Source organism: Nannospalax galili, unplaced genomic scaffold (genome assembly GCF_000622305.1).
Source record: "Nannospalax galili isolate Female #2095 unplaced genomic scaffold, S.galili_v1.0 scaffold884, whole genome shotgun sequence".
NCBI lineage: Eukaryota > Metazoa > Chordata > Mammalia > Rodentia > Spalacidae > Nannospalax > Nannospalax galili.
In genome coordinates, this window is record NW_008352264.1 from 481218 (window position 1) to 505950 (window position 24733).

The 24733-nt window shown below is 47.8% G+C and overlaps 1 protein-coding gene across 2 annotated transcripts in view; it reads right to left on the bottom strand.

The window, feature by feature from the left end:
* Positions 1 to 203: 203 nt before the first annotated feature.
* Positions 204 to 24733, bottom strand: part of Olfml2b (olfactomedin like 2B) — a 41146-nt gene continuing 16616 nt past the window's right edge. Inside the window, exons 4-8 of one of the 2 annotated variants that reach the window (XM_017802209.2) lie at positions 23355 to 23531; positions 17084 to 17315; positions 14582 to 15037; positions 1760 to 1936; positions 204 to 1303 (exon numbers count right to left, since the gene is read on the bottom strand). In XM_017802209.2, coding sequence (XP_017657698.1) covers positions 702 to 1303; positions 1760 to 1936; positions 14582 to 15037; positions 17084 to 17315; positions 23355 to 23531 — 1644 coding nt within the window. In that variant the 3' untranslated portion in view covers positions 204 to 701. The remainder of the gene's footprint in view (positions 1304 to 1759; positions 1937 to 14581; positions 15038 to 17083; positions 17316 to 23354; positions 23532 to 24733) is intronic. The other variant, XM_008849069.3, reaches the window with a different exon arrangement.

Consider the following 24733-nt stretch of genomic DNA (forward strand, 5'->3'; position numbering starts at 1 on the left):
CTGGCCTAGAATTCACTCTGTAGCCCAGGAAGGCCTTGAACTTGCAATCTTCTTGGCCTCTTGAGTAAGTATCCAGGACATCAGGTGTGCACCACTGGGCCAGTCTGACAGAACACTTCTGAGGAACACCAGACCCAGTCTCCTTCAGGAACAGGTATCCAGCACCTAGACTCAGCCCTGCTAAACAAAAATGCACTGGGAAAAGATTTTAAAATTTCTCCTTTATTAAAATTTTTTTCTGGGTTTAAAAAACTTCTCCAATACATAAAACTTTTCCCACCACTTAGCCCTTCTTTTTGCCTCCTTCACTCCTACTCCTGGCAGTCCACCTGCAAGAGCCAGGTGAAGAAACCTTGCAACAATTGAACTCTTGGAGCTGGAATTGTGGAAGGCAAGGAAGAAGGTGGTTACTGGTCAAAAGGAGAAGTTAATTTGCACAAAAATACCAACTGTGGAGGATGAGACCAGCACATACACGTATGGATTGATCTACAATCCATATAAAAAAAAATAGACCCAAAATGTCATTTTACCTTTGTAATATTATACAAAATAATATATATTTTAAAACAACACATGCATACCTGCACACTCACACAGACACACACATAAACACACATGAGGTGCTAGTGGCCCCTCTGCTTTTGTTGTTGTTGTTGTTGTTGTCTGCTTTTTTGGTTTTTTTTTCAGAGTCAATGGTGTCAGTAGGCAAAAATGACATGGTAAGTGACCTGGTGGCCATTGTCCCAGGCATACAGGAGGCGGTCCTTGGGGTTGTAGTCTATCTGGGTGGTATAGGAATACTCATTCTCAAACAGCAATCTGGGGACAATCTGTGTGTTGGTGTGGGTGTCAAAGGCATAGGAGATGTTGGCATTCCTCTGGTTATAGCTGTCCACAGCATACAGCACCCCGCAGATGACGAAGCAGTTACCATAGAAATTCCGCCGGAGCCCTGTGCGCCACGTGGTCTCCTTCTGTGTGCTCAGGTCCATGGCATTTAGCTTGCTCAGGATGATGACCTCCTGGCTGAAGCTCTCATCATCCAGAGCTGGGTAGATGAGCCATAGGCCATTCTCATCCACAGCAAAGTCCACATCCGAGTGGCCCTGCCACCTCCATGGTGTAGCCTCCTCATAGGCCACATCGTGTAGCATGGCCCAGGCAGCCACATAGCGCTGCTTCAGGTCATACTTGATGATGTTACGGGTGAAGGCCCGGTTGTAATAGAAAGCTCCGTTGTACACCACATGGCCCGTGCCAATCCAGCTGTACGGGAGCTTGTACGAATTGCTCCAACGACCTGTGGATGGCAAGAAGGTGGTATGCTTCAGGGCGGTGATGCCTGTGATGGGACTAAGGGTTTGCACACTGGGTGTGCACTTGGCTTGGCCACTGTCTAATGCTTAGTATCCTTGTCTGTCACACAGCAGCAATTTCCACTGGCCTCACTGAGTATTTCAAGGGTCTAACACTCATCTATCTGTGATTTGTAAAGTATCGAAGGTCATGGAGAAGAGAGGATGTTTAACTCTATCTTCTGGCCTAACTCAAGGTTATCCATGTCCCAGGAGTTGGGAGGGAGGAGCAGAGAGTGGGAAAGAGTGAAAGGGGGATGGACCACCCTTCCAGGAAGGATGTACAAAGGAAGACATCATAATTCCAGTGTACCATCACCATGCAAAGAGACCTAGCCATAATCACGAGAGGGGGCCAAGGGACAGGGGAAGAAGCTGCCACATGGAGCTGAAAGATGTACCTTGTTTGAAGTTCTCCAGGTTCCGGAACTCTACCAGGGTGTTTCCATAGTAATAGTTGGTTACATAAATGCGGTCATCCTTGGCTAGAGGGTCCTTCATCCAGGCCCCTTCATTCCTCCCATATGTGTTCTGGGTGGTCGGCCCCGTGATTGTGGAGAGGGTGTCCTTGCACCTTCCTGGAGAAGAGATGCATGGAAGGGTTTGGGTGACCTAATGATACCTGACCTTTAAGCTTCTGCGGGCCCCTCCACCTGACTTGAACTCTCAGAAGCCTATAGCAGCGCTATGCCCCCAACCCCATGAAACTGACCCCAGGCATCTTCCAACATCATGTGATAGTACTCCTAGTTTGTATCCCCCTGTCACTCCTACAAAGCCACCCACTGTCCCCATGGTGCACCACTGTCATGCTACCAGTGCTTTGTTCCTGCTATTTTCTGCCTCTTTGATCCTACCCCCTAAAAGGGCAAAGATCCAAAGTCCTTTTCTGTGCTAGACCCTCCCCCTGGAAAGCCATTCTATCCTGTTCTGTGTTACCATGGTACCTCAATTACAGGATATACCGGGGGGAGGGATTAAATTCAGAGCATCATGCATGCTAGGTAAGCACTCTACCACTGAGCTACATCCCTAGGCCCTAGGCCAAGATGCATCTTAACTCCACCATGCCTATGTACCTCTCCTCCCTCCACGTCCATCCCAGCAAGAGTGAAAGCAGCAAGGGAGCAGGGGCTGTGGCTTTTCCTGTGTTCTCAAACTCAGAATACACAGTGCCTGGCATGCCGCAGGCACTGGAAGATGGTCTGACACCTGGACTAGTATATGGAGCATGAGCAGAGAGAACTCTGATAGGTACAGCCAGGAACATGGAGCTCCACCCAAACAGCCTGAGACAACCCTGACTGGGCAGTGGGCATTCATGTCCCCCGAGGCTCAACCACCAGGTCACAGGGAGCTGTTGTCAATCCCACAGTCTGTCTGTTATTCTTGGGAGCAGGCTGTCTGGAATTCCTGCTGGGGAGTTAGAAGTACATGACACCAATTAGCTTACTCTAATTGTGGGGGGCTTCCTTTGAGGTTCAAATCTTCCTTAATGAAATAGGAGCCCAGCAATATCCTTCGAAACGGCTCTTTGGAATGACCTGATACCCAAGAAAGGCTCTCATAGGCCACTAGAACTATACTTGAGTCTAATCTAGACCAAACTGAAAGCCTGAGACGCTTAATATGTAACATTATTGAACATGGCCGTGAATGACACTGAAGTAACATGTTCTTCTGTCCCCAGATGAATGGATAGAAAGAGGACAATGGGAGAACCAGATGCCCCCCCCCCAGATTCCTCAGCCTCTCCTGACCATGGGGACCAACAATGACTATCCCACCTGCCACCAAGATCAGCAGCCCAGATGGGCAACAGTGAGGAGAATGGTTAGTTCTTGACACATAAGACACAAGCAACATAGACCTAGAATTTAGATTTAGGGTTTTCTAAATTCCATGAAACCCCATTTCCAGATTGTTCCAATCTGTTTCATGCATTCTATGCCCCAATGATCTGAGGCCTAGCTGGCAGGATGGGGTAGGGCAGCTGTGCTCCTGGCTCCAGCTCTGGGCCATAGAAGTAAGGGGGCAGAAGTAGGCTGAGCACTATTTTCCAAGCAGCCCCACTGTTGGGTGTGCATGGTAGGCTTTGGGCAATTCCTTGTGGGGTTTAATGGGTCCTACTCTGACAGAGTCTTGACTCTGACTTAGTCTCTATTTGACAAACAACAGAAGCCACCCACCAGTTTTTCATTCCCTCATGACTGAGCTCATCTGAGACAATAAAACAGAAGTCTCCAGCTGAGCCTGGCAGTAGTTGGATGGAAAATATCTCATTTCCTGGCATTAAACAGGACCCTGGCTGCCAGTGGAGAAGCCACACTCCCTGAATCAAGGTGAAGCCTCTCGTGCCATGCCCAGGTAGCCCACTTTTATGTACCTCTTCCCCTGACAAAGTTCTATTGGGACACTAATTCTCTACCAGCCATGCCCAGAAATCCCAGAAATGTCTGTGTTAGGCAAGATGCTCCTGTCCTGGTTGCCCCAGCCATGCCCATCTCTCACCACATGAAGTTGCAGATGGGCTCCAAAAGCCAGGACTAAGTTTTGATTTCCTAGACCCTTAGACGGTCCTGCCTGAGTCCTGAGGCTCTCAGTGGCAGGACCCTGATGCAGGGCTATCAGTGTGCCTGGATTTGGAGCCAACAGTCTAGCCTCCATTTTGGTCCTGCCACTAACTCCAAAGTCTGTGTTGCCTCCATGATGACAGTGAACTCGAACATCCTCAACAGTGAAATACATACAATGCCTGCTCTGCCTACTGCAGATGGTAGGACGGCTGGGGGCTGGCCCCCATGAGGTGATGGTTAGTATTAGCTGTCAACTTGGCAGAATCTGGAATGGCCTGCACCTCTGGGCATGCCTGTGGGGGATTTTCTTGACTGCTCTAATTGAGATAGGAAGACCTGCCTGCTCTAATTGAGATGGGAAGATCTGCCTACTGTAGGTGGCAACATTCCCTGGCTGGGATGCTGGTCTGTATAAATGGAGAAGGTGAATTTAGTAAACACATGTAGTCATCATTGACTGTGGATGTGTTATGCTCAGTTGCTTCAAGCTCCTGCTGTGTTGACTTCCTCCACCTCATAACAGACTGTAACCTTGAACTGTAAGCTGATATAAACCCTTTCTCCCTTAAACTGCCTTTACAAGAGTATTTTATCACAGCAATAGAAAAATAAACTAAAACAGGCCCCTAGAGATATCCATGCCTTGATCCTCAGAACTTATGAATATGACCGTCTAGGGTAAAAGGGACTTTATGGGTGTGATTGAGTCAAGAATCTTGAGATTAGCTTGGATTATCTAGGTGGCTTCTAAATGCTATCACAAGTACCCTTATACCAGTGAGGTAGGAAAATGGGCTACAGAACAAGATGAGGCATTATGATGATGGAATCAAAGACTGGACAGATGTGGCCACAGGCCAAGGAATGCTGGCAGCCAGTAGATCCTGCAAAAACAAGGCATGGGTTCTCCCCTGGAGCCTCTGGAAGCAAACAGCCTTCTAACACTAAGGCTCTAGCCCTGTAAAACTAATATGAGACTTCTAGCCTACAGAACTGTTAGAGAATAAATGTTTATTGTTTTTAGCACATAGGTTTATGGCATTTTGGCAGCATGGGAATGAATACAGATGAGGTCAGCTTCTGGAGCAAGAGGAGCTGTCCCTGCTTCTGTGGGAAGAGGGAGATCCCAGCTTGCAGCTGTACAGTGCTGAAACCTGGGTCCTTGGGACAAATTTCCACATGCCCCAAGGCAAAGCAAACCCCAGAGGATTGGACAAGCCAAGCACAGAGGTGGGTAATATATGTGGTATTTGAAAAGAAGATTCCAGAAGGTCAGCAAAGCACAAGGCCCAGACACATCACCACCTTCAGAGTCAGAGACAGTTCCTATGATGATTGAGATTGTCAGCTTGAAAGGATCTAGAATCACCTAGGAGACAAGCCTGCTGGCAAGTCTGTGGGGGGAATACCTAGATTAGGTTAATTGAGGTGGGATGATCTACCTTAACTAAGGGTGGCACTATTCCATGGGCTGGGCTCCTGGACTGAATGAAAAGGAGAAAAGGAGCTAAGCACCAGTGTTTACCACTCTCTGCTTCCTTACTGTGGATACAATGTGAGCAGATGTCTCAAGCTCTTGATGTCACGACTTCCCCACCATGATGGATGTACCCTCAAACTGTGAGACAAAATAACCCCCTTTTCTTAGGTTTGCTTCTTGTTAGGTATTTTGTCACAGAATTGAGGTAAATAAGTAACACAGTTTTGAAGCGTCCACCCATGACAACAGATCATCAGCCTTAGAGAGAAAACTGTGTACTGAGTCTTCTTCAAGGCAAATGGCAGGAGATGCAGGCAGTTCAAGGAACCTCAGAGAGGAGAGTTCAGTCTATGACTCACCTTAGGTCTCTTCAGAGCAGGGCTACCATGGACAGTAGAGGCAGCCACTAATATTCACCAAGCACTTTATATTCTAAACCACTTGCTCATCAGTCCTTCAAGGCAGATAGCCCCACTACAAAGCTTACCAGGGTCTGAAAGGAGCACCTCCCGCTCAGTGTAAAACCGGTTGCATCTCACATCTTAGAAGAATACAGCAGCAAGCAAGAGCCTCTCTGCCCTCACTGTCAGCTCACCAGCTGGCCCCTCTTCACAGTGCCCCATTCATTCCACAGGGTACTCTCTTTATCCCACTGGGTGCTCCCTTCATCCCAGAAGGTGCTCTCTTTGTCCCACAGGGTGCTCCCTTCACAATGCCTACCATGCTCTGGGCCCCTCACTGACTGCTGTCACAGCCTCTGAGGCATACTCTCATCCTCTATCCAAGCCTCTTCTTGGGTCAGATACTGAGGGCCTTCCTCAGCACCCCCACCCACCTCAGGAGGTAGCTTTCTCTTGGCTTCCACAAGCCACTGTCTCAGTGTCCCTGCCCTCAGATGTAACTCCTTAAAGCTCACTCTCCTCCCCAGTTGTCTCCTCTTCTCTCAGCTCTTACTAAAGATCCCCATCCTAGTCTCTTCCCTAGCATGGGACATCCAATGGCCTACTGGACATTTGCTACTTCCTCAAACATGGTAATTAAGAAGGGTATTCATAGCTAGGCATGGTGGTGCACGCCTTTAGTCCCAGCACTTGGGAGGCAGAGGCAGGTGGATCTCTGTGAGTTCAAGGCCAACCTGATCTACATAGCAAGTTCCAGGCCAGCTGGGGCTACAGGGAGACCCTGGTTTTTTTTTTTTTTGTTGTTGTTGTTGTTGTTGTTTTTTAAAAAAAGGGTATTCATTCACTCCAGTCCACAGCCTGCTGCACCTGTATTTCCTGTCCTAGAGAAAGGCACAACATGATATCCACTAACCAAGCCAGAAGCTTGGGTTATCCTGACATCTCCGCCTCACACACAGTCTGAATTGCATCCATTCTGTGTCTCCTCCACCTCAGAGACTTAGTTTAGACCTTACTGCCTCAGGATTGACTCACACCAATGACATCAGTTAGTCTCGTTAGCTCACCTCTACCCACCACGTGAATCCCCAAATCCCTATCCTAGATTCTCAGCCCCTCTAGCATTGCCATTCATGTTTCTAACCACCTGCCTCTACTGAGAAGTCTTGACTCAGCTACCACAAGGGGCCAAGCAGCAACTGAAATGAGTGCATCAGGCTGAGTGTGAGTCAGTCAACAGGCAGCCAAGAGAAGCGGGAACTGAAGAGCAGCTGACCCAAAGGCATTCAAACTTAAGAACACACAAACATAAACACATCTTAGAGTCAATGGAACTCTAGAGTTGCCAGCCTGAGGCCTCTCGCCTTTCCCAGCTGTGTGTGTCACATATCTCCATGGGCGCTGTGTCTAGGGCTGGCTTTATGGACCTGTGTAGCCCTTGCTCAGAGGGTCTGCCCCAGGTTAATGCTCTGCAGCCACTATTTTGAAAGTCTAAAGATGTGGTGGTTGTATTTGAGTGTGGACTTTATGGCGCAACCCTAAATGTGGGATGCCTACTCTTCTGTAAATAAACCCCTACCTGATGCTCTGTTAAAAAATAATAATAGCTGGGGTGGTGTCACACGCCTTTAATCCTAGCACTCAGGAGGCAGAGGCAGGCAGATCTTTGTGAGTTCAAGGCCAGCCTGGTCTACATAGTGAGTTCCAGGACAGCTGGGCTACAGGGAGACCCTGTCTCAAAAAGACCGAAAGAAAATAATAATATTTTTTTTTAAAGATGGTTAAGCTGGGCATGGTGGTGCACGTCTTTAATCCCAGCACTCAGGAGGCAGAGGCAGGTGGATCTCTGTGAGTTCAAGGCCAGCCTGGTCTACAAAATGAGTTCCAGGACAGCTGGGGCTACAGGGAGACCCTGTCTCAAAAAGACAAAAAAAAAAAAAAAAAAAAAAAAAAAAAAGATGTGGTGGTTGCTAGTGAAAAATGGCCCCCACAGACTCATGTAATTGAACACTTAGTGCAGCTTGGCTAATTTTCCCTCAGTCATTAGGATGGCTTGGTCAGCATCTCTTTCCAAAAGAGCCCTGGGTTTCCTTGGCCTCTCTCTAGGGCCCTCAGCACTCAGGCTGAAATCAGGTTTCTGTACTGTTCTCCTACCAACGTGTCTCCAGCCTGTGTAGCTAACATGGCAGGGTCCCTTCTGGGTCTTTTCACATCCACACTGCAGCACTCACACTGCCATGCTCCATACTGGCAATGACCAAATCTGTTCATGCTCAGAATCCTCACTTCAACTCTTTTATATTTTACTAGTTTTGCTTGGAGGGTGGGGTTGAGGGATTGAGACAAGGATTCACATTATAACAGCTTCAAACTCACAATGATCCTCCTGCCTCAGGTTCTCAAGTGTTGGAATTACAGGTATGAGCTTTCTCTTGTTTTTAGACTTTAGTCTTGACTTCCCTTCATCATCAGGCCCCTGGCTCCCTACCCAGGAGTCCCACCACTAAGCCTAGTCCAATCTGCTCCAGTACTGCCTTCCCCCTCCTCTCTCCAGCCTGGCTCTCACTATCACCTTTGCTGTGGGGTTCCTCTAGTCTTGTGAGCCATAACCACCCTTGCAGAGGGAACCTCACAGCAGAAATGGGCCACATGTATCCCCTGCCACAAGTTTGACCCCTTGGCTACAGGTCTCCTTCCTCTGTCAACCCCATTGAGGGTGTGATCATGTCTCTCACTCTGGACTCTCATGGCCTGGCACAGAAAGGTGCAACTTAGCCTCTTTGATGGACACCTGAGTCTGTGTCCATCTGAGGGAACTGCTCTACATTATAGACTCATTTCTAGGGCCAGGGGCCTCCATGTTAGGAGATACCCAGGTTTTCTATGGGCTGAGGGCTGGGTTGGGGGGAGTCACCATTCTCTTGCCTGTGGGACATCTTCTTATAGGAAGAGTCTGAGGGCCATGGAAACTCTGGAACACAGGGCTCCAGCACACATCAGCATCCTCCTCCCTGGGTGGCCATAGAGCAGCCTCCCTGACCCGAAGCAGGCAGGCCTGACCCCCTCACACCACTACCAGAGTGGCTGGCCAAGCCCTGGAGTTGCTTAGACTGCATGCTTTGTGGGAGAGACATTCTTTTCAGATCATGATATTTCCTAAATTCAAATATGAGACAAACTTTCACTGGTATCGTCATAAGCTGACTGTCCTCTTTGTCTGCCCCTTCCCACCCCCACCCCTGCCTCTGATCAGCCCCCTCTAAAAACCACATCAGGACTTGGCCCTGACAATGTCTAGGAATCTGCAGAGCAGTGGCTGTGAGCTCAAGCATTCTAGTTTTCTAGAGCACCTAGTGGACTAGGCTGGGGAGCAGAGGCACTGCCTCTGGGATCCTTACTCTCTCCTGAGTCCTTGACTGCCATCTTCCCTCGCCTTATCCCAGAGCCAAGCTACCACAGGAAGCTTGTTTGCCCACCCCAAAATAATTCTCATTTGCTTGTGATAGAAATTTTCTGGGGATTTAAAAACTTCTTTGGGGATAGTGATAGGTATTTCAGAACATCATAAAATCAGTTCTAGAAATCTGATGTAAGATGTTCCTTTTAGGAGCTAAGGACATAGCTCATTTAGTACAGTGCTTGCTTAGCATGCATGAAGACCTGGGGTCAATCCCTACATAAATCCAGGGTATAGTGATGCACACCTGTAATTCCAGCACTCAGGAGGTGGAGGCAGGAGGACCAGAAGTTTAAGGTCAAGGCCAACCTGGACTACAAGAGAGGCAGCCTCAAAAAAATTTTTTTAAGTTTCTTTTAAAAGCAGCATTGTTTAAAACTATATATTGGCCAGTGTGGTTATATGTGACTGTTGATAAAGAAGTATTGGGTCCTGAATGCTTCGCACCTCATCACCACTGCCTGTCAACTTTCTTAGAAGGCTGTATATCTCATAACCCACACCATGCCCTGGCAATCCTCCCCCAACTGGCTCTTTTGATATGACACAGTGCCAATCACAGGGCACTCTCTGGACTGGAGCCCTGCATGTTTTAACTGCCCTTCCTGACCCTCCCACCAATGGGGGAATCCACCTGTGCTGGATAGCTTTAGTGTCAATTTGACACACCTGGATTGAGGGAGCCTCAGTCGGGGAATTGCCTCTATTGGACTGGCCTGTGGCCATGTCTGAAGGGCATCTTCTTGATGAGCGATGTGGGAGGGCCCAGCCCACTGTGAATGGTGCCGCCCCTGGGCATGTGGGCCTGTGTTGCATAAGAAAGCAGGCTGAGCAGGGGTCAGGGGAGCAAGCCTGTAAGCAGCGTTCCTCCATGGCCTGTGCTCCAGCTCCTGCCTCCAGGTTCCTGCCCTGAGTTCCTACCTTGGGCTCCCTGATGAACTACGTGTGACCTGGGAGATGTAAGACAAATAAACCCTTTCCTCCCCAAGTTGGTACTGGTCAGAGTGTTTTGTCACAGCAATGAAGAACAAACTAAGACACCACCCTACACCTGCCTAATATACAACCGCAGCCTCAAACCCTTTCTCCCTTCGGGAAGGGAGAAAAATATGAAAACTCTGAGTCTGTAAAGGAGGGTGCACACTTGTCTGTATCCTGGGCTGCAAGAAGGTGCTTACCTCCTCTGGCCCCTGGGCCATGGTGATACACTCAGGTTTATTCTCTAATAAACCTACTTGACTCTGTAGAGGTCAGTTTTCCTTTGCCTTCTTCCTGCTTTCTATTTCCTTACCCCTGTGACCACAGCACTCAGGAGATTGAGGCAGAAGGATCATCAATTAGAGGCTCAAGTATTTTTTAAAAGGAAAGAAAAAAAGACACATTTTAAACAGATCAAAACATCAAAACTGCCAACAAATAGCAATACACCCTCTCCAGCAGCAGCTTGTTTCCCTGCATCTATTTCAGTCAAAGGACTTTTCACTGAGAGGATGATTGGGGAGATGTCAGCACATCATGTTGGAATCGGCAAAGAAGGTTCTAGTAAGGAAACTCCATCTATACTGACAACAGTCAGAGGGAGGCACTTGATTGCAACAGCCAGTTAGAAATGATTACGCAAGGGGCAGAAAGGATTTAAGAACCAGAGGTTGGGGAGGAGTGGCATGAAATGCTGCCATCAGGTATGACATGGCCGTCGCAAACACGAACACACAGCACTGTGGACATCTGTACAACATCAGGCCCTTCAATATTCCATGTGGATAGGAAGTGCTCTGAGGCCCCACCCCTTCCTGAAGAGCTGAAGAGCTGCTGAATATTAGTGGTTTTGGGAGGGGGTATCATTTTCTTTAATGGTGTAGCCACTGGGGGCAGAAGTTGGGAAGAAGAAGGCATCATATGGAAAAGAAGGACAACAGAAGGTAACAGGGAGTGACTATAATCCCAATATATGGTACACATGTATGAAGCTGTCAAAATAAAGGGAAAAATCATGTTTTTAAAAAGATATAGCGACAGCACAGGCTGTTCTGTAATTCCTCGCCATAAAGTGCTGGCTTATTAAAAAAAAAAAAAAAAAAGATTATTCCCCCCAAAACTTGCCCAAATTCCACATGGCTACAACAGCCAAACCTTTCTTTTCTGGGCCACGCCCTCATCCCACCCTTGGCATCTGAACAGCAGACTGCATCCCTGTCCCTGTCCAAGATTTTTCTGAGTAGATGGAAGAGGCAGGAACCCAGCTCCTCTGAAAACTTTCCTAATGGGTTTTAAACAAGCCTTACATCTTCTGCAAGACAGAGACTAGTTGAGGAGACTATTGAACCAGAGAACATGTGTCTTCAATCCCCAGCTCCCAAAAACAGGTATGAGAACCTGCTGGAAGTCACAGAGTTAAAAGCCCACTGGTGGCAAAACTCAGGGAAGGCAGGTGGGAAGAGGTTGGGGATGGGCCCTAGGCTGGACACTCCATTTTTGGCCAGCAAGTCTCCGATGGAAGAGGCTCCCAAGCTCAAATCCCATGGCCTGAGGACCTACAGCTGTGTGGACCCCACCTGCAGCCTTTCTTCTCTGTGCATATCCCAGCTACCTGCAGAGGGCAGTAGGGACAGATTGGTAAACATTTAGAGGAACTTTTCTCTCCATTTAAGGGTGCCATGAAACTGAAGGGTGGAGGTACAGGGTCAAGGGAACCCATTCCGTGGTAGCCAGAAAGGTGCTGGACTTGAAGCAGTAGTTTTCAGGCAGCCCTGAGCCTGGGTGGAGGGAAGAGCCTCTATTCAGAGCCCACAGAATTCTACAGACATGAGGCAGGACCTAGGGATTCCAAAAAGTGGTCAGCCATGCAGTGTGGGGCTGGCCCTTGGCTCTTGTTAACTTGTATCTCCACAGAAGAAAAAGAAGAGAAGGAAGAGGTGGAAGGAAGAGAGAGGAGGGGAGAACCTTGAAGGGGAAGGAAGGACAAGGTAAGATAAAGCTGGGGAGATGGCTCCATCGATAAAGTGCTTGCACACAGTATGAGGACCAGAGTTCAGATCCTCAGGACCCACTTAAAAACCATGCAAGTATGGCAGCCACCCGTAATCACAGAATTGGAGAGAAAGAGACAGGGGATCCCAGGGGTAAGCTGAGTTCCGGGTTCAGTGAGAGACCCTGCCTCAATAAATAAAGTAGAGGGACTAGAGAGGTGGCTTAGTGGTTAAGAGCACTGGCTGCTCTTGCAGAGGACCTGGGTTTGGTTCTCAGCACCCACACAGAGGCTAACAACCATCCATAACTCCAGTTCTAGGGGACCTGACATCCTCTTCTGGCCACCAAGGGCATTCTGCATAGGTACTTACATACGTGAAGGAAAAACACTGTATACACAAAAATAAATAAATGTTTTTAAAGTGGAGAACAATTGAGGAAGATGGCCTACACATACATGATCACATGTGCATGCACACCTGCACACACAGACACACAGTCACAGGCACACACAGACACAGACAGACACACCACACACACACACAGATACACACACACACACACACACACACACACACACACACACACACATCACCCACAAAGAAAGAAAAAAGCAAAAACACTTTGACTGTCTCCAGCCCAGCTTCTATGGCCCAAGAGCTACCTTCTGGCTGAGTTTCCTCCAAGTGAGCCTTCATAAGACTCTGCCTTGTGGACTCTCCATTACCTGTTCTCTGCTCCCACTCTGCCATTCTTATGAGATTCCTCCCCAGTAAGCATCCCTTGCTACGCTACAGCTTTGTAAACTTCCTGTAGAAAACCACAGAACATGGTAGAAGAAAAGGAACTTGGCAAATTGCTAGCTTCAGTTGAGATTCTGAGCAAGGCAGGGCTTGGCCATGGTCACTCTGCTGCTGATAGCAGGACAGGGCTATGTCCAGCTGTTGACCCTTGACAGGTGCTCCCTGAAACACTTTGTCCCCTGGAAGGAGCTGGCACCTTATTCTGAAGAGGGACTGGAACAAGGCTACCCGAGGGATAGGAACTGGGCAGAAGGGGGAAAATGCCAATGAGGCAAACCATGCCCTCCAAGCAAGGGACCTTCCCAAGTATTTGATAGAACTGTCATCCAACAGCATTGTTGGTTAGTTACCCTTGGTAGTGACTTAGTAAATAGTTCATTTACTTTTTTTTTTGAGAGAAGATCTTGCTATATAGTTCAGGTTGGGTTCAAATTTGAGATCCTCTTGTCTCAGTCTCCTGAGCCCTGGGATCACACATTTGTACCACCACCCCCAGCTGGTCCAATTTCCTTCTATAACTACTTCCATTTTCTGTCCCCAACCCCCACTCTCCAGTTTCGATCTTCTGAGAGTCCTTTTGCAGCCATGGTGCTCTCCAGTACAGAAGGGCTGCCTCTCCATGCTTCTGAAATATACCTGTCAGTCAGAAGGTTTCCTTTTTCCTGCATAGAACACTCCTATTCATCCATAAAAACCCAACCTAAATGACGCCTCCTTTAAAATCACTGGCAGCCTTCCCAGCAGCCAGGCCAGCACAGTGCTTGGCTTTCATTTCTGCTTTTTCATCCCTCTGTCATATCATTCCCTCTGTCATATCATTTGCCACATGATGCCATAATACCCCCAGGCTCCCCAGTGCTGGGCTCATTAGATTCTGCACTAGGGCCTATGACACTGCTGATCTCTGGCCCTACTTTACCATGACTCTGAGATACCCCCAATAATAATCCTTTGCTATTTCCTGGCCTGGTAAACTTACTATGGAAAACTATATTTAGGTCCCAACAGATACCTCAATACCCATCACAGAGAACACTGGATAAATGTTTATAAAACTCACTCATGACAGTGAGGTCTTGATTCATTTATATGTACTTTAGAAAGGAGATTCCTTCTCTTGTCACTGATGCATGTAGATACATAAAAACTACAGGGTTGTCCAACCTGCAGCCTATGAGTGAAACTAGTCATGAATGCAGCCCAAAAGCAAGAGGGTTGGTTTTTCCAATTTTTTTTAACCTAGATCTTGTTCTAAGTGTGAACTCTGTAGATGACAACATCACGTTGCAATGTCCAAAGGTTGGACATATTTAGGTGTTAAGCAAACTACTGGCCCAAGGCATACCTCCATGCCCCTTTCTTGCGTGGTGTTGTTTTGGCAGAGCTGGGGATGCCACCCAGAGCCTTGCACATGCAAGGCCAGTACTCTACCCCTAATTAGATGTTAGCTTCCCAGTTCCCATCCTCCACCAAGCTCTCCACCTTTTTTGCTCAAGTGGAGTGGGAAGAGACTCAGGCCAGGAAGGATGAACTCACCTATGACATTCCGGATGTCATCTTCTTCTTCTGGGCTCAGGGTGGGGCCAGCAGGGGTTGCTCCCCGCCCTGCAGTCCCATCTTCCTCTGGTATGTCTGTCCCAACTGTGGCAGGAGACACTGGGGCAATGTGCAGAGCTTCTACCAATCTGTCCCCAGGAACCAGTGCTGGAACAGCAGAGGCTGGAGGTGGCTGGATGGCCGTGTAGGCCACAGTGGTGGTTGGGACTTGTGTAGAAGGTATTACCTCTGTGGGGTCTGGCAACACTGAGGCAGGGGCCTGTGTTGGTACTGAGGACAAGGCTCCTGCCTGAACGCTTGGGTCAGTTGTCACTGCAGCACCATGACTGGTGGATGCTGACCTTCGGGTGGCACTGGTCAGTAGGTCTTCGTGTCTGAGGAGCTCATCTTCAATCAGCAAGTCCACTCTGCTGTCACCACTGAAAAGTTCATCATCTGTGGAACAAGCAACAAGATTCATTTGTGGCACAAGGAGAGGGGCAACCTGGCCAATAGTGGATGGCATGTGGCTCGTGAATAAGGTTCCTTGCCTCAACCTGGTGTTTGGTTTGGAGATGGAGGGCAGCTGGGAATTTACTTTGTTGCCTTTGTTTTCTTTTTGGAGATAGAACCCAGGAACTCGCTCATGCTACACAAGCACTCTAACACTGAGGTCCAACCCAAAAGCCCTTTTGGTTGGGAATTTAAAACTTAAAACATGACCAGGAGCATGAATAGATGGACAGTGTATATCCTGGAGGGCCTCTGAACACACTGCTGCTATCCTCACCTCAGCCTTGGGTGCGGGGGGGAGGCTTGGGAAGGGGCAGTTATGGAAAATGAGCCAGGGAGGCAGGGAAGATGTTAGTGATCCAATCCATTTATTCAACAATGCTGGTGACACATATCCAGCACCTGTGTGCAAAGCAAGATCCTGACCCCTGCTAGCCAATGGTAGAGACAGGAACCAACAGACAGACTGTCGTCTGAAGGCGCCATGGGAGAAAACAGAATCAGATCAGGAGTGCCAAGGAAGTTAGAAGGACCTGGACGGCTGCACACATCTGTAAGGCCAGCACTCTGAAGGCTGAGTCAGGAGATCGTGAGTTGGAGGCCAGTCTAGGAAATACTACCAAACCAAACCAAACCAAACTGAGGGAAGGAAGGAAGGAAGGAAGGAAGGAAGGAAGGAAGGAAGGAAGGAAGGAAGGAAGGAAGGAAGGGAGGGAAGGAGGGAGGGAGGGAGGAAGGGAGGAAAAAGAATGAATAAAACTTGTAGGAATGAATTCAGCAGTCACATGAAGCTCACTGAGATGGAGAGATAAGCAGAATCCTGGAGAAGGTGAGGCGTTAGCCAAGCAACTCAGGGGTTGGGGAGAGGAGGACTCTAGGAGGAAATAATAGGCATGCAGAGGCCCTGGGGTCAGAACGCACTTGCTGAGGTTGAGGCTGAGGAGCAGTGATGTGGCCAGAGTGGGCACAGCAGAGGTTATGAGTGGGAGGTAAGGTCAGAGAGAGGACAGGAGTGGGTCATGGGTGGCTTGGAAGCTATGCATAGACTTCAGCTTTTATTCTGAGTGAAATGGCTGAGGGTGAAAAGTTCTAAGCAGAGATAAAGTTGGGAAGACAAAGATTTTTTAGAGAAGACATAAAGAATTTTAAGCATAAAAGTGATGACTAGATAATTGGACTTTGCATGCTCATGAGAAACACCGTGAAGGAATTGAAAATGCAAGCCACAGGCAGGAGAAAGCATTCTAACATCTGAACTTAAAGTTAGAATACATAAAGAGCTCCCACAAGTCAATAACAAAAAGTACAGTTAAAATGGGAAAAATGATTATGCTAGTTACTAGTTGAGAATGAAAGAACAAACAGGAACAGGGAGGCAGTTCCCATGAGATCAGATGGGGGGGGGCACCTAGCTTGGGAAGAGGAAAGTAGGGCTTTCTGGAAACTTCAGACAAGAAAAGAAAGAGGACAGGAGGAGGCAGGAGGTAAGGAGGAACACAGGAAGAGGAAGTGCTAAGGAAACAATACAGGCAGGAAGATGGGAAAGGACTCATCCACTTTCTGTGTAAAAGTCAATAAAATCTCTTAAACTTAAAAAAAGAAAGCAAGAAGGATGGAGGTCAAAAGGAGAAGTGCTAAAGACTCAACCAGCTTGATGTTCTCGGATTGGAAAAGTGGCAGAGCCTATAAGTGTCTCCAAGCAAGTCATTCTTCCCAAGCCTCAGTTTCCTCATCTGTAAGCAGAAAGGACTGGACAAGAAGATGCAGAAGTCCCTCCAGCTCGGCTACGCTCAGCCATGAGGTTTACTAAAAGGCTAAAGAGGTTAAGTGACCTGCCTAAGGCTTCTCAGCAAGCACTTGAATAACCTGCAGCTCTGCAGTGTGGGCTCACAGCAGACTCCAGACTGTAGACATTCCATGTCCACATGGTCCAAATGGCCACTCCCTCCCTGCCTGGCCTCTGGCACTATCCCAATGATCTGGACTCACGTTGCCCTTCGATGTCATTCTCCTCCTCAGAGACCTTGGCTTTATAGTAGGTGATGCCCCTGATGACGGTGGGCTTGGAGGCTGGCCGACCTCTCAGGTGTACCTGCCTCTGCAAGGGCCACTGTGGCTTCATCACTGTGGGTGGGACCAGTGGCCGAGTCTGCAGGAGGTCGATGGAATTGATCTGCCGTGACACTGTTTCTTCCTGCAGAAACCGCTCTTCATACTGTTCCTCAGAGGAGGCAAAAGAGAAGATTAGAGAGACAGGACTGGATGGACAATGCTGGAGCTGAGGGCCCACCAAATAGAGCAGCACTGTCTAAGAGCACTTAGCATGTGATTAAGTATTTGAACTTTGCATCAGATGTTATAAGTCAGATCCACTTTTATCATGCCCATTTACAGATTAAGAAATGGAGGCACAAGAGATCCTATAAACTGCTCCAGGTTCCCTTGACACGCACACACAGGTAAGTGACAGAAGCAGGATGTGAACCTGGGTGGTCTGGCTACAGAATCTGTATCTCTGGTCTGGCGTTCCTCTTCCTAAAGTGTACAATCTTCCACTGGCTTCTGCCTTAAGGATGCTGGCCAATGATTCCGTTTTCACTTGTTTCCAGGAGACCAACATGGGGAAGGAGGGCTGGCCTGGGCCCTCAGATTGAGGACTAAGTTGCACTCTCTTACTACTGTCCTAGGTCCTTGGGTTGGGTGTTTGATTCCTGGACCTCTTAGCTCTCCAGAGTCACTGGGTCTTTGTCCACACTAGCATTTTTTTCTATCTAGAAAATCATTATCTTCCAATCTGGCATGCATGTGCAGAGACAGAGACAGAGACAGAGACAGAGACAGAGAGTGGAAATGGGGCAAAGCTAAAGGCCACCCCCAGTGACATGCTTCCTCCAGCAAGGCCAGGGAGGGGGGAGGGAGGGAGGGAGGGAGGAAGGAATAGAGAGAACAGCCACTTATAGCCACTTATCCACCCATTATTCCTGGAAGCCCAGCCACTTGTTGAAATCCACCCATTCCTGGAAGCCCAGCTCAAATCTTACCTCCCCAGGGAAATTCTCCCCTTCTTCTCATTCAATATCAAGCTTTCCTCCCCAATCCGTACTTTTCTCTTTATGGCTGACATCTTTATTTTTTATTTTATTATTCTATTTTATTTTACTTTATTTTGAGACAGGGTCTCCCTGTTGCCACAGCTGGCCTGGAACTCCCTATGTAGACGAGGCTGGTCTCAAACCTCCAGCCTCTACCTCCCGAGTGCTGGGATTAAAGGGGTACACCTCCATACCCAGGCATGGTTGACTTCTAATTGCCTATCCCCTTGTTCAATGCCCACCTGCTCCTTACTAACTGACACTTGGTTTTATGGGTGTGGCCAGTGGGGTAGAGGTAGAAATTGAGAGGCGGAGTTAAAAGTAGGGCTGGCTAGTCTGGGAAGTTGCCTTCTGCTCTCTTCCTCACTTCTCTGGCTCAGTATGTACACAGGGTAACTGGAGCTGAGCAGCTACCTTGAAGGGATTCTGAGGATGGAAGTTACTGATCAGTTTGGAGTTAATCATGCCAGCCCTGGACTTCCTGCCTCCAGTGCTCTTCTAGGTGAAACAGCAAGAAGCTTCTTCCATATTTAAAGCACTGTCTTTGGGTCTGTCACTCAAAGCCAAACAGAATTCTCAAAAGCTCTAAGACTGCACTTCCATGATAGCGCCTCCCCTAGGTATCTTCCACAGGCACTACTTGAGGAACCTGCTGTCTCTGTGGACTAAGAATATGAACAAGGAGAAACCACCTGGAGATCTCATTCCTCTGGATAGATATCCCTTAATATTTACTAAATTTAATTTCTGAGTTATAGAAAATCTCAAGGGACTATCTATATTTGTAATTTTGTGTATTGTGACTGTCAAATCAAATGAAACCTCAAGGAAGGCAGCCCGTGACCTGGTGTCTAGAAACTTGTGATGCTATGAGAACGTCACCTTGATAGGAAAGCCTATATAGAAGAAACCCCTGTCCTTCATGGAGCTTCTGTCCATGCACTGGCCTCTGGGTCTGCTGCAGTATAACTGAGGTTCTGTGTCCTCTCTGTCCAGGATGACAATCACCTCCTTGGAAAACACAGAACAATGGATGCAAGGTCCATGGATCAGCTAGACTCAAAGCTAGGGCCACCTTGCAGGTGACTCCAGCTCCAAGAGTAGTCATCCATGAGGGAATTGTGGGAGTCACGGGGCTCAGCCCTGCTGCCAAAAGGTTTCCAGTGGTTAAGTAATGAGGTGGCCTCCTGTGGTCACCTAAGCCATTGACCCACCTTGCCCAGAGGAGGTAGGTGAGGTCCCTTAAGTCCTGTGGTTCTAGGCCTGGGAGATGTCCACCTGGGAATAGGGCCAGTGAAGAAACAAGACCTCTGCTGGGGCCGTGTCCTGTACAGAGTGGGGTCTCATTAACTCCATGTTAGCTGTAGGGGGTCCAGCCATCATGGCTAACCCCATAACTGTGCATGAAAGGATCAAACCAGGCTTTCTTTTTGAACTTTAAAATCTAGCTCATTCTCAACCACACCCTCGTTTACACTTGTTTACCCAACAAGTTTATCCAGATGGCGTAACAGATATGGCAGTCCCTAAATATGCATGTCTGTCTCCAGCATGCAGTGGTGACAGACTGCTGGAAAGATGGGTACACCTTTCTGCCAGTCTCCCTTGACTGGAGTCAGAGAACTGCCCAGAAGAAGCCCAGTAATATGCCAGCTGTGAACCAGAAGGCCTCCATCCTCCATGCCAGCTCCCTGCATCTCTGTCACACCTCTGTTCTTGTGAGGTAACCTCTATCAGAGATATACAGATGCCTGCTTGTTGATGATGTTGTTTTAGTGAGTACCTATTGTAGCCATGTCCCTATATATTGTTTTTAACCCTCACAACAATGTAAACAAGGTAATACTATGACCAATATCTCAAAGATGAGGAAACTAAAGCTCTAAGCCATTTAGTGACTTGGTTGACAGTCATTCAGTGATGTGGCAGCAAAGGACGGTAACCAGGTCACACAATCAACAAGCAGCCCCAGCTGTCATTTCCCGGTCCTGTGCTCTTCCTTACATTAAGTCACACTGCCCATCACTGTGACCTCAGGACCACTTGGTTGTCATTAAAAAAGTGGCCTGAATCCCCATGTCCTCAAGGCTGTGGTCTGGCAACTGCCCACCGGACATGGGAGATGTCTCATTTCCCAGTGGAAAGAGCTGCCTGGAGAGGCTGGTCATATAGCCCTGCCTCTGAGGTGCAGGGGCATCTAATCGCTAGACCCTGGTTTGCCTCTGCATTACAAAAGCTGGTTGTCATTTCTTCGTGGCAAACCCCAGGAACTGTCTTTAGTTCCAGACTCTCAGGGAAGGGCGGGAACTTCAGTTCTTTGTCTAGGCCAAGGATATGGAGCAAGACAGTGGACAGCCTCTGCCAGAGAACATATAATTTCCTTGGATTTGCTGGCGACAGGCTACACTGGGCGGCAGCGGCCCCTACCATGATTTGATTGCCTCTCTCTCCAAGAGTCTGCAGCATGACTTCAGCTCCTGGCATCGTATGATCTCACTCCCATTCTGCCCCCTCCATTCTCAACCAAGCCTCTGAGCCCCTCTGCCAATCCTCCAGGAAAGGGCCATGTTGGAGAGGGACCTCCTATAAATAACCACTTGCCATTCCAAGACCCCCTGGCATCATCAGCAAGACCAAAATAAGCATGCAAGCCATCCACCCTGTTACAGTGTGGGGTTCACTGAAGAGACAGGAATGCATACGCAGTAAGATGAAAAGCCTACCTTCGGGTCTCCTTCACTCCCCTCTGCACCACCAGCCTGTCTGAGTGGACTGTGCTGACTTCAGCACTATGCACCATGGGGATTCAGGGAGGGATGAGGACTTTGCTGAGCAAGGAGAAAAAGAGTTTGGTGTGTTTGATTTGGTTTGCTGTTTGCCCTCAGGAAATCTGAGCTGGGTTCCTGAACATACCACAGAATGTGTCATCAAGACAACAGACAAGCTTTCCCACTTGCTAGCTAACGGGGAAGCTGGAAGCAGAAGGCCAGGAATGTCGGCTGCTGTGGGGGGCTGAGATAAGAGACATCAGGCCCAGGCGTGGGAAGTGGGTATCTTCAGGTCCCCTTCTGGCCCCCAAATCTGGTTTTTTTTTTTTATTATGAACTCAGATCTACTGGTGGTGGCCTACTAGGCAGACTAAATACATATTTAGTAGCCAATATGTCAGAGATACACAAAAGTGAGAATTACTTCTGAATATAATGTCTCAAAAAATCAAAGGAGGTCATCATGGGAAAAGTCAGATAATTATCATCCTTCCTTATTTAATAGTTTGGAGTTGCCTTTGAGTTACCTACTGGGGAAACATGACACCATACTTTTCCATAGCTTGCTGCCCCAAAGCCCTAATCTGTCATTCTGCTTTCAGAACACGTATGCTCAGAAGTTCCCAAGCCAACCACACATGCCTGCTTGGTGATGAGTTTTTCTAACCCAAGAGTGTTGAGCCTATGGGCAGGAGAAGTAGCTCAGTTTATAGAGTGCTTTTCTAACACTCACAAAATTCTGGGTTCCATCCCCAGCATCACATAGACCAGGAATGATGGAACGTACCTGTAACCCCAGCATTTGGGTGGTGGAGACAGGAGACTTAGTAGTTCAAGATCATCTTTGGCTACAAAGTGAGTTTGAGGCTAGGCTGGGATACCTGAGACCCTATCTCAAAACAAAACAAAAAATGACTTTTGAACCCAGATGTACAGCCTTCCTTCCTCTCTATCCAAATTCACAATGACACATGCAACAGAGTTCCACAAAGCAATCTTTCCTGTCATAGTTTGGACCTTAAGTGTCCCCCAAAGGCCCATGTGTTAGAACTTGGTCCCTAGTCCATGAGGTACCATGAAGAGGTGATTTAACCTTTAAGAGGTTGGGCCTAATGGGAGAAGTTAGGTCAGTGTGGCATGCCCTTAGAGGAGATATTGGAACCCTAGCCACTTCCTCTTCTCTGCCCCACCACACTGAGGTGACTAGCATTGCTCGACCACATATTCACCATCAAAGTTAACATGGGCAACCAATGATGGGCTGAAAGCAGGAGTCAGAATAAACCATTCCACTTTTGTTGATTGATTATCTCAGGTAATTTATTAGTTAACATTAACAGAAAGTCTCCAAACTTTTGCATGTCACAGCACACAAAAGAACTAGCTCCATGGCTCTAAAGGACCCAGGCACTGCTCAGCTTATACCTAGAATGGCTACCCAAGAGACCAGTGTGCCAGGGCTCCGCCATTCACTACTGATCAGGGAGATCAATTAAAGTAAGCCATGTCTCTGAAATGCCGCTGTCCCGTGGTGGCCAGGGACCTTTCACAATACTTCACCCAGACTACCTTAGCTGAGCTCTTCTGATCTCGCCACAAAATGTCCATTTTGGCTTCCGTGCTTTGGATTATCTTCCAAATTACTGCCTGTTTCTTGGCCACTAATTCAGTAGAAAACCCACTGCATTACATGGTAACATATTTAATCACTACCACACAACATTCTAACATTTTTCATGAGAGAGGCATCAAATGAGATAATTTTATGCAAGTAGGTCTTATGGCATCATTAGATCTTTTACATTAGACATCTTATACATGGGTAACCTCGTGCTAAGGACAGAGTTTGAGATCCTTTGCTACCAGTTCCCAACTGATCCAGGATCTATGTCCATCTGTAAGATGGGGGTACTGACCTATGTCTGGCCTGCTTTCCAGAACTGCAATGAAGACCACACAGTGATGACAATGTGTGGTAACTGACCAAGTCCTTTAAACAGGACCATATCACTATTGTCTCCAGGCTGAGACATTTCCAAAAGAAAAAAAAAAAGGTGTTGCTAATGACACCAGGACAGGCAGGTGCCCAGGATGGCCCCAGATGCCCCTGGATGGCCTCAGGTAAGAAAGCACGCATCTTCTTCAAGGGCTGCTCACAAAAGCAGGATGGGATGTTGTGAAAAGAATGGGGCCAAGGCTCAGAGGACCCTTACTCTCTGAACCTCTATGACCTTCCGTTTTGAGTAAAACTAGACTAAGCCCTGCCTATCACACCTATAGAACTATTGTCCAGGTGAAGACAGACCATGACTGTGGAAGGCCTGAACCCTGAAGAACTCTATGAGAGGCTGATGCTATACTTCCAGGCTGAGGAGAGGCTGTAAGGAGATGGGGCTGTACCTCTGGGTGGGCGTAAGCTGCTGCTGCATCCCTCTGCAGGGCTGAACGGATGTCTGGCATGCTGTCTAGGATGTTATCAGAGCAGTTCTTTTTGCCTTGCTTATTCATCTCAGTTCGAATTTCTTCCATGTCCTCTTTGATTTGCTCATTTTCCTTGGTGAGGTTTTTAGAAACTTCCTGAGAAGAAAAAAGTTTTTTAAAAATGACACATTCAAATGTTTTGAAGCTGGGCAATAGGTAGCTGGCAACCATAGAGTATGAGACATGTAGACATGGGGATGGCTCAGGGTGTGGAGATATGCAGACACTGGGTCAGGATGGCTTGGAGCATGGAGACACACAGAACAACTGAGACACTAGTCAACAAGAGATTGAGTCCTGTAAGTGTGCCCAGCCCTGTGCTGGGAGCCAGTACCAGGTACCTAGGAAGCATTTCCAGCTTTGGGACACCCAACTGCCAGAAACACTGCCCAAGTTACCATAGCTTTCCCACTATATTACTGCCGTGTGACCAGAGCACCTGGCTCGGTTTTTGGTCATTGGTATGCAGTGTTCTTACCTGGTGGTAAAGAAGAATGCAAAGAGTTCATTCAGTTGTACAAGTTAATCAGTCAGACAATGAATAAAAGAAGATTTCTGAGGTGATTTTAGAAGAGGTGGCCCTCCAAAAGGTATGCTTAGTTTAATTTTCTAATGCACACAAACAATTCACTGCACTTTTGTATCATTTACCATAGAAAATGAATAGGCTGGCTTCAAACTTTCCTATTTCTGCTTGAAAATAGCTGCCTTAAATGACCCCTAGTTGGCAGTTTCTGGAAACCCTGGTTTGTTCATACCAGAAAGGGCCAAAGCTGCATTTTGGTGCCTGAAGTGCGGTGGAGCAGCAAGAAAGGCTCCAAATGCACATGGGGTTCTTGCCCCAGGTAGGGTGGGGGAGATGGGGAAATGGCAGCTATCACTGGAGAGACACCAACTGCACCAGGATCCTTACATGCCAAATGTGATAGTAAATTCAAGCAGGAAGAGTGGAGAAGGTGGGCTGCAGAAGATGGGCACGGATGGAATCTGAATCATAGGAAAGATGTCAGCCGGCTTGGAGATCCCCTTCATCCAGTAGTTAATTTTAGAGAAATGTGACTATAGAGATTCAAGACTATGCAACTTTGGACTCACATTGAGGTTTCCATAAATATCTAAAATATTCTATGCATGGGGCTGGTGAGATAGCTCAGTGAGTGAGGACGCACGCTGCTACTCCTGACAATTTGAGTTTGAGTTTGATCCCTGGAACCCACACGGTAGGAGAGAACCAATAAGGTCCTCAAGTTGTCTTCTGTCACACACACACACACACACACACACACACACACACACAC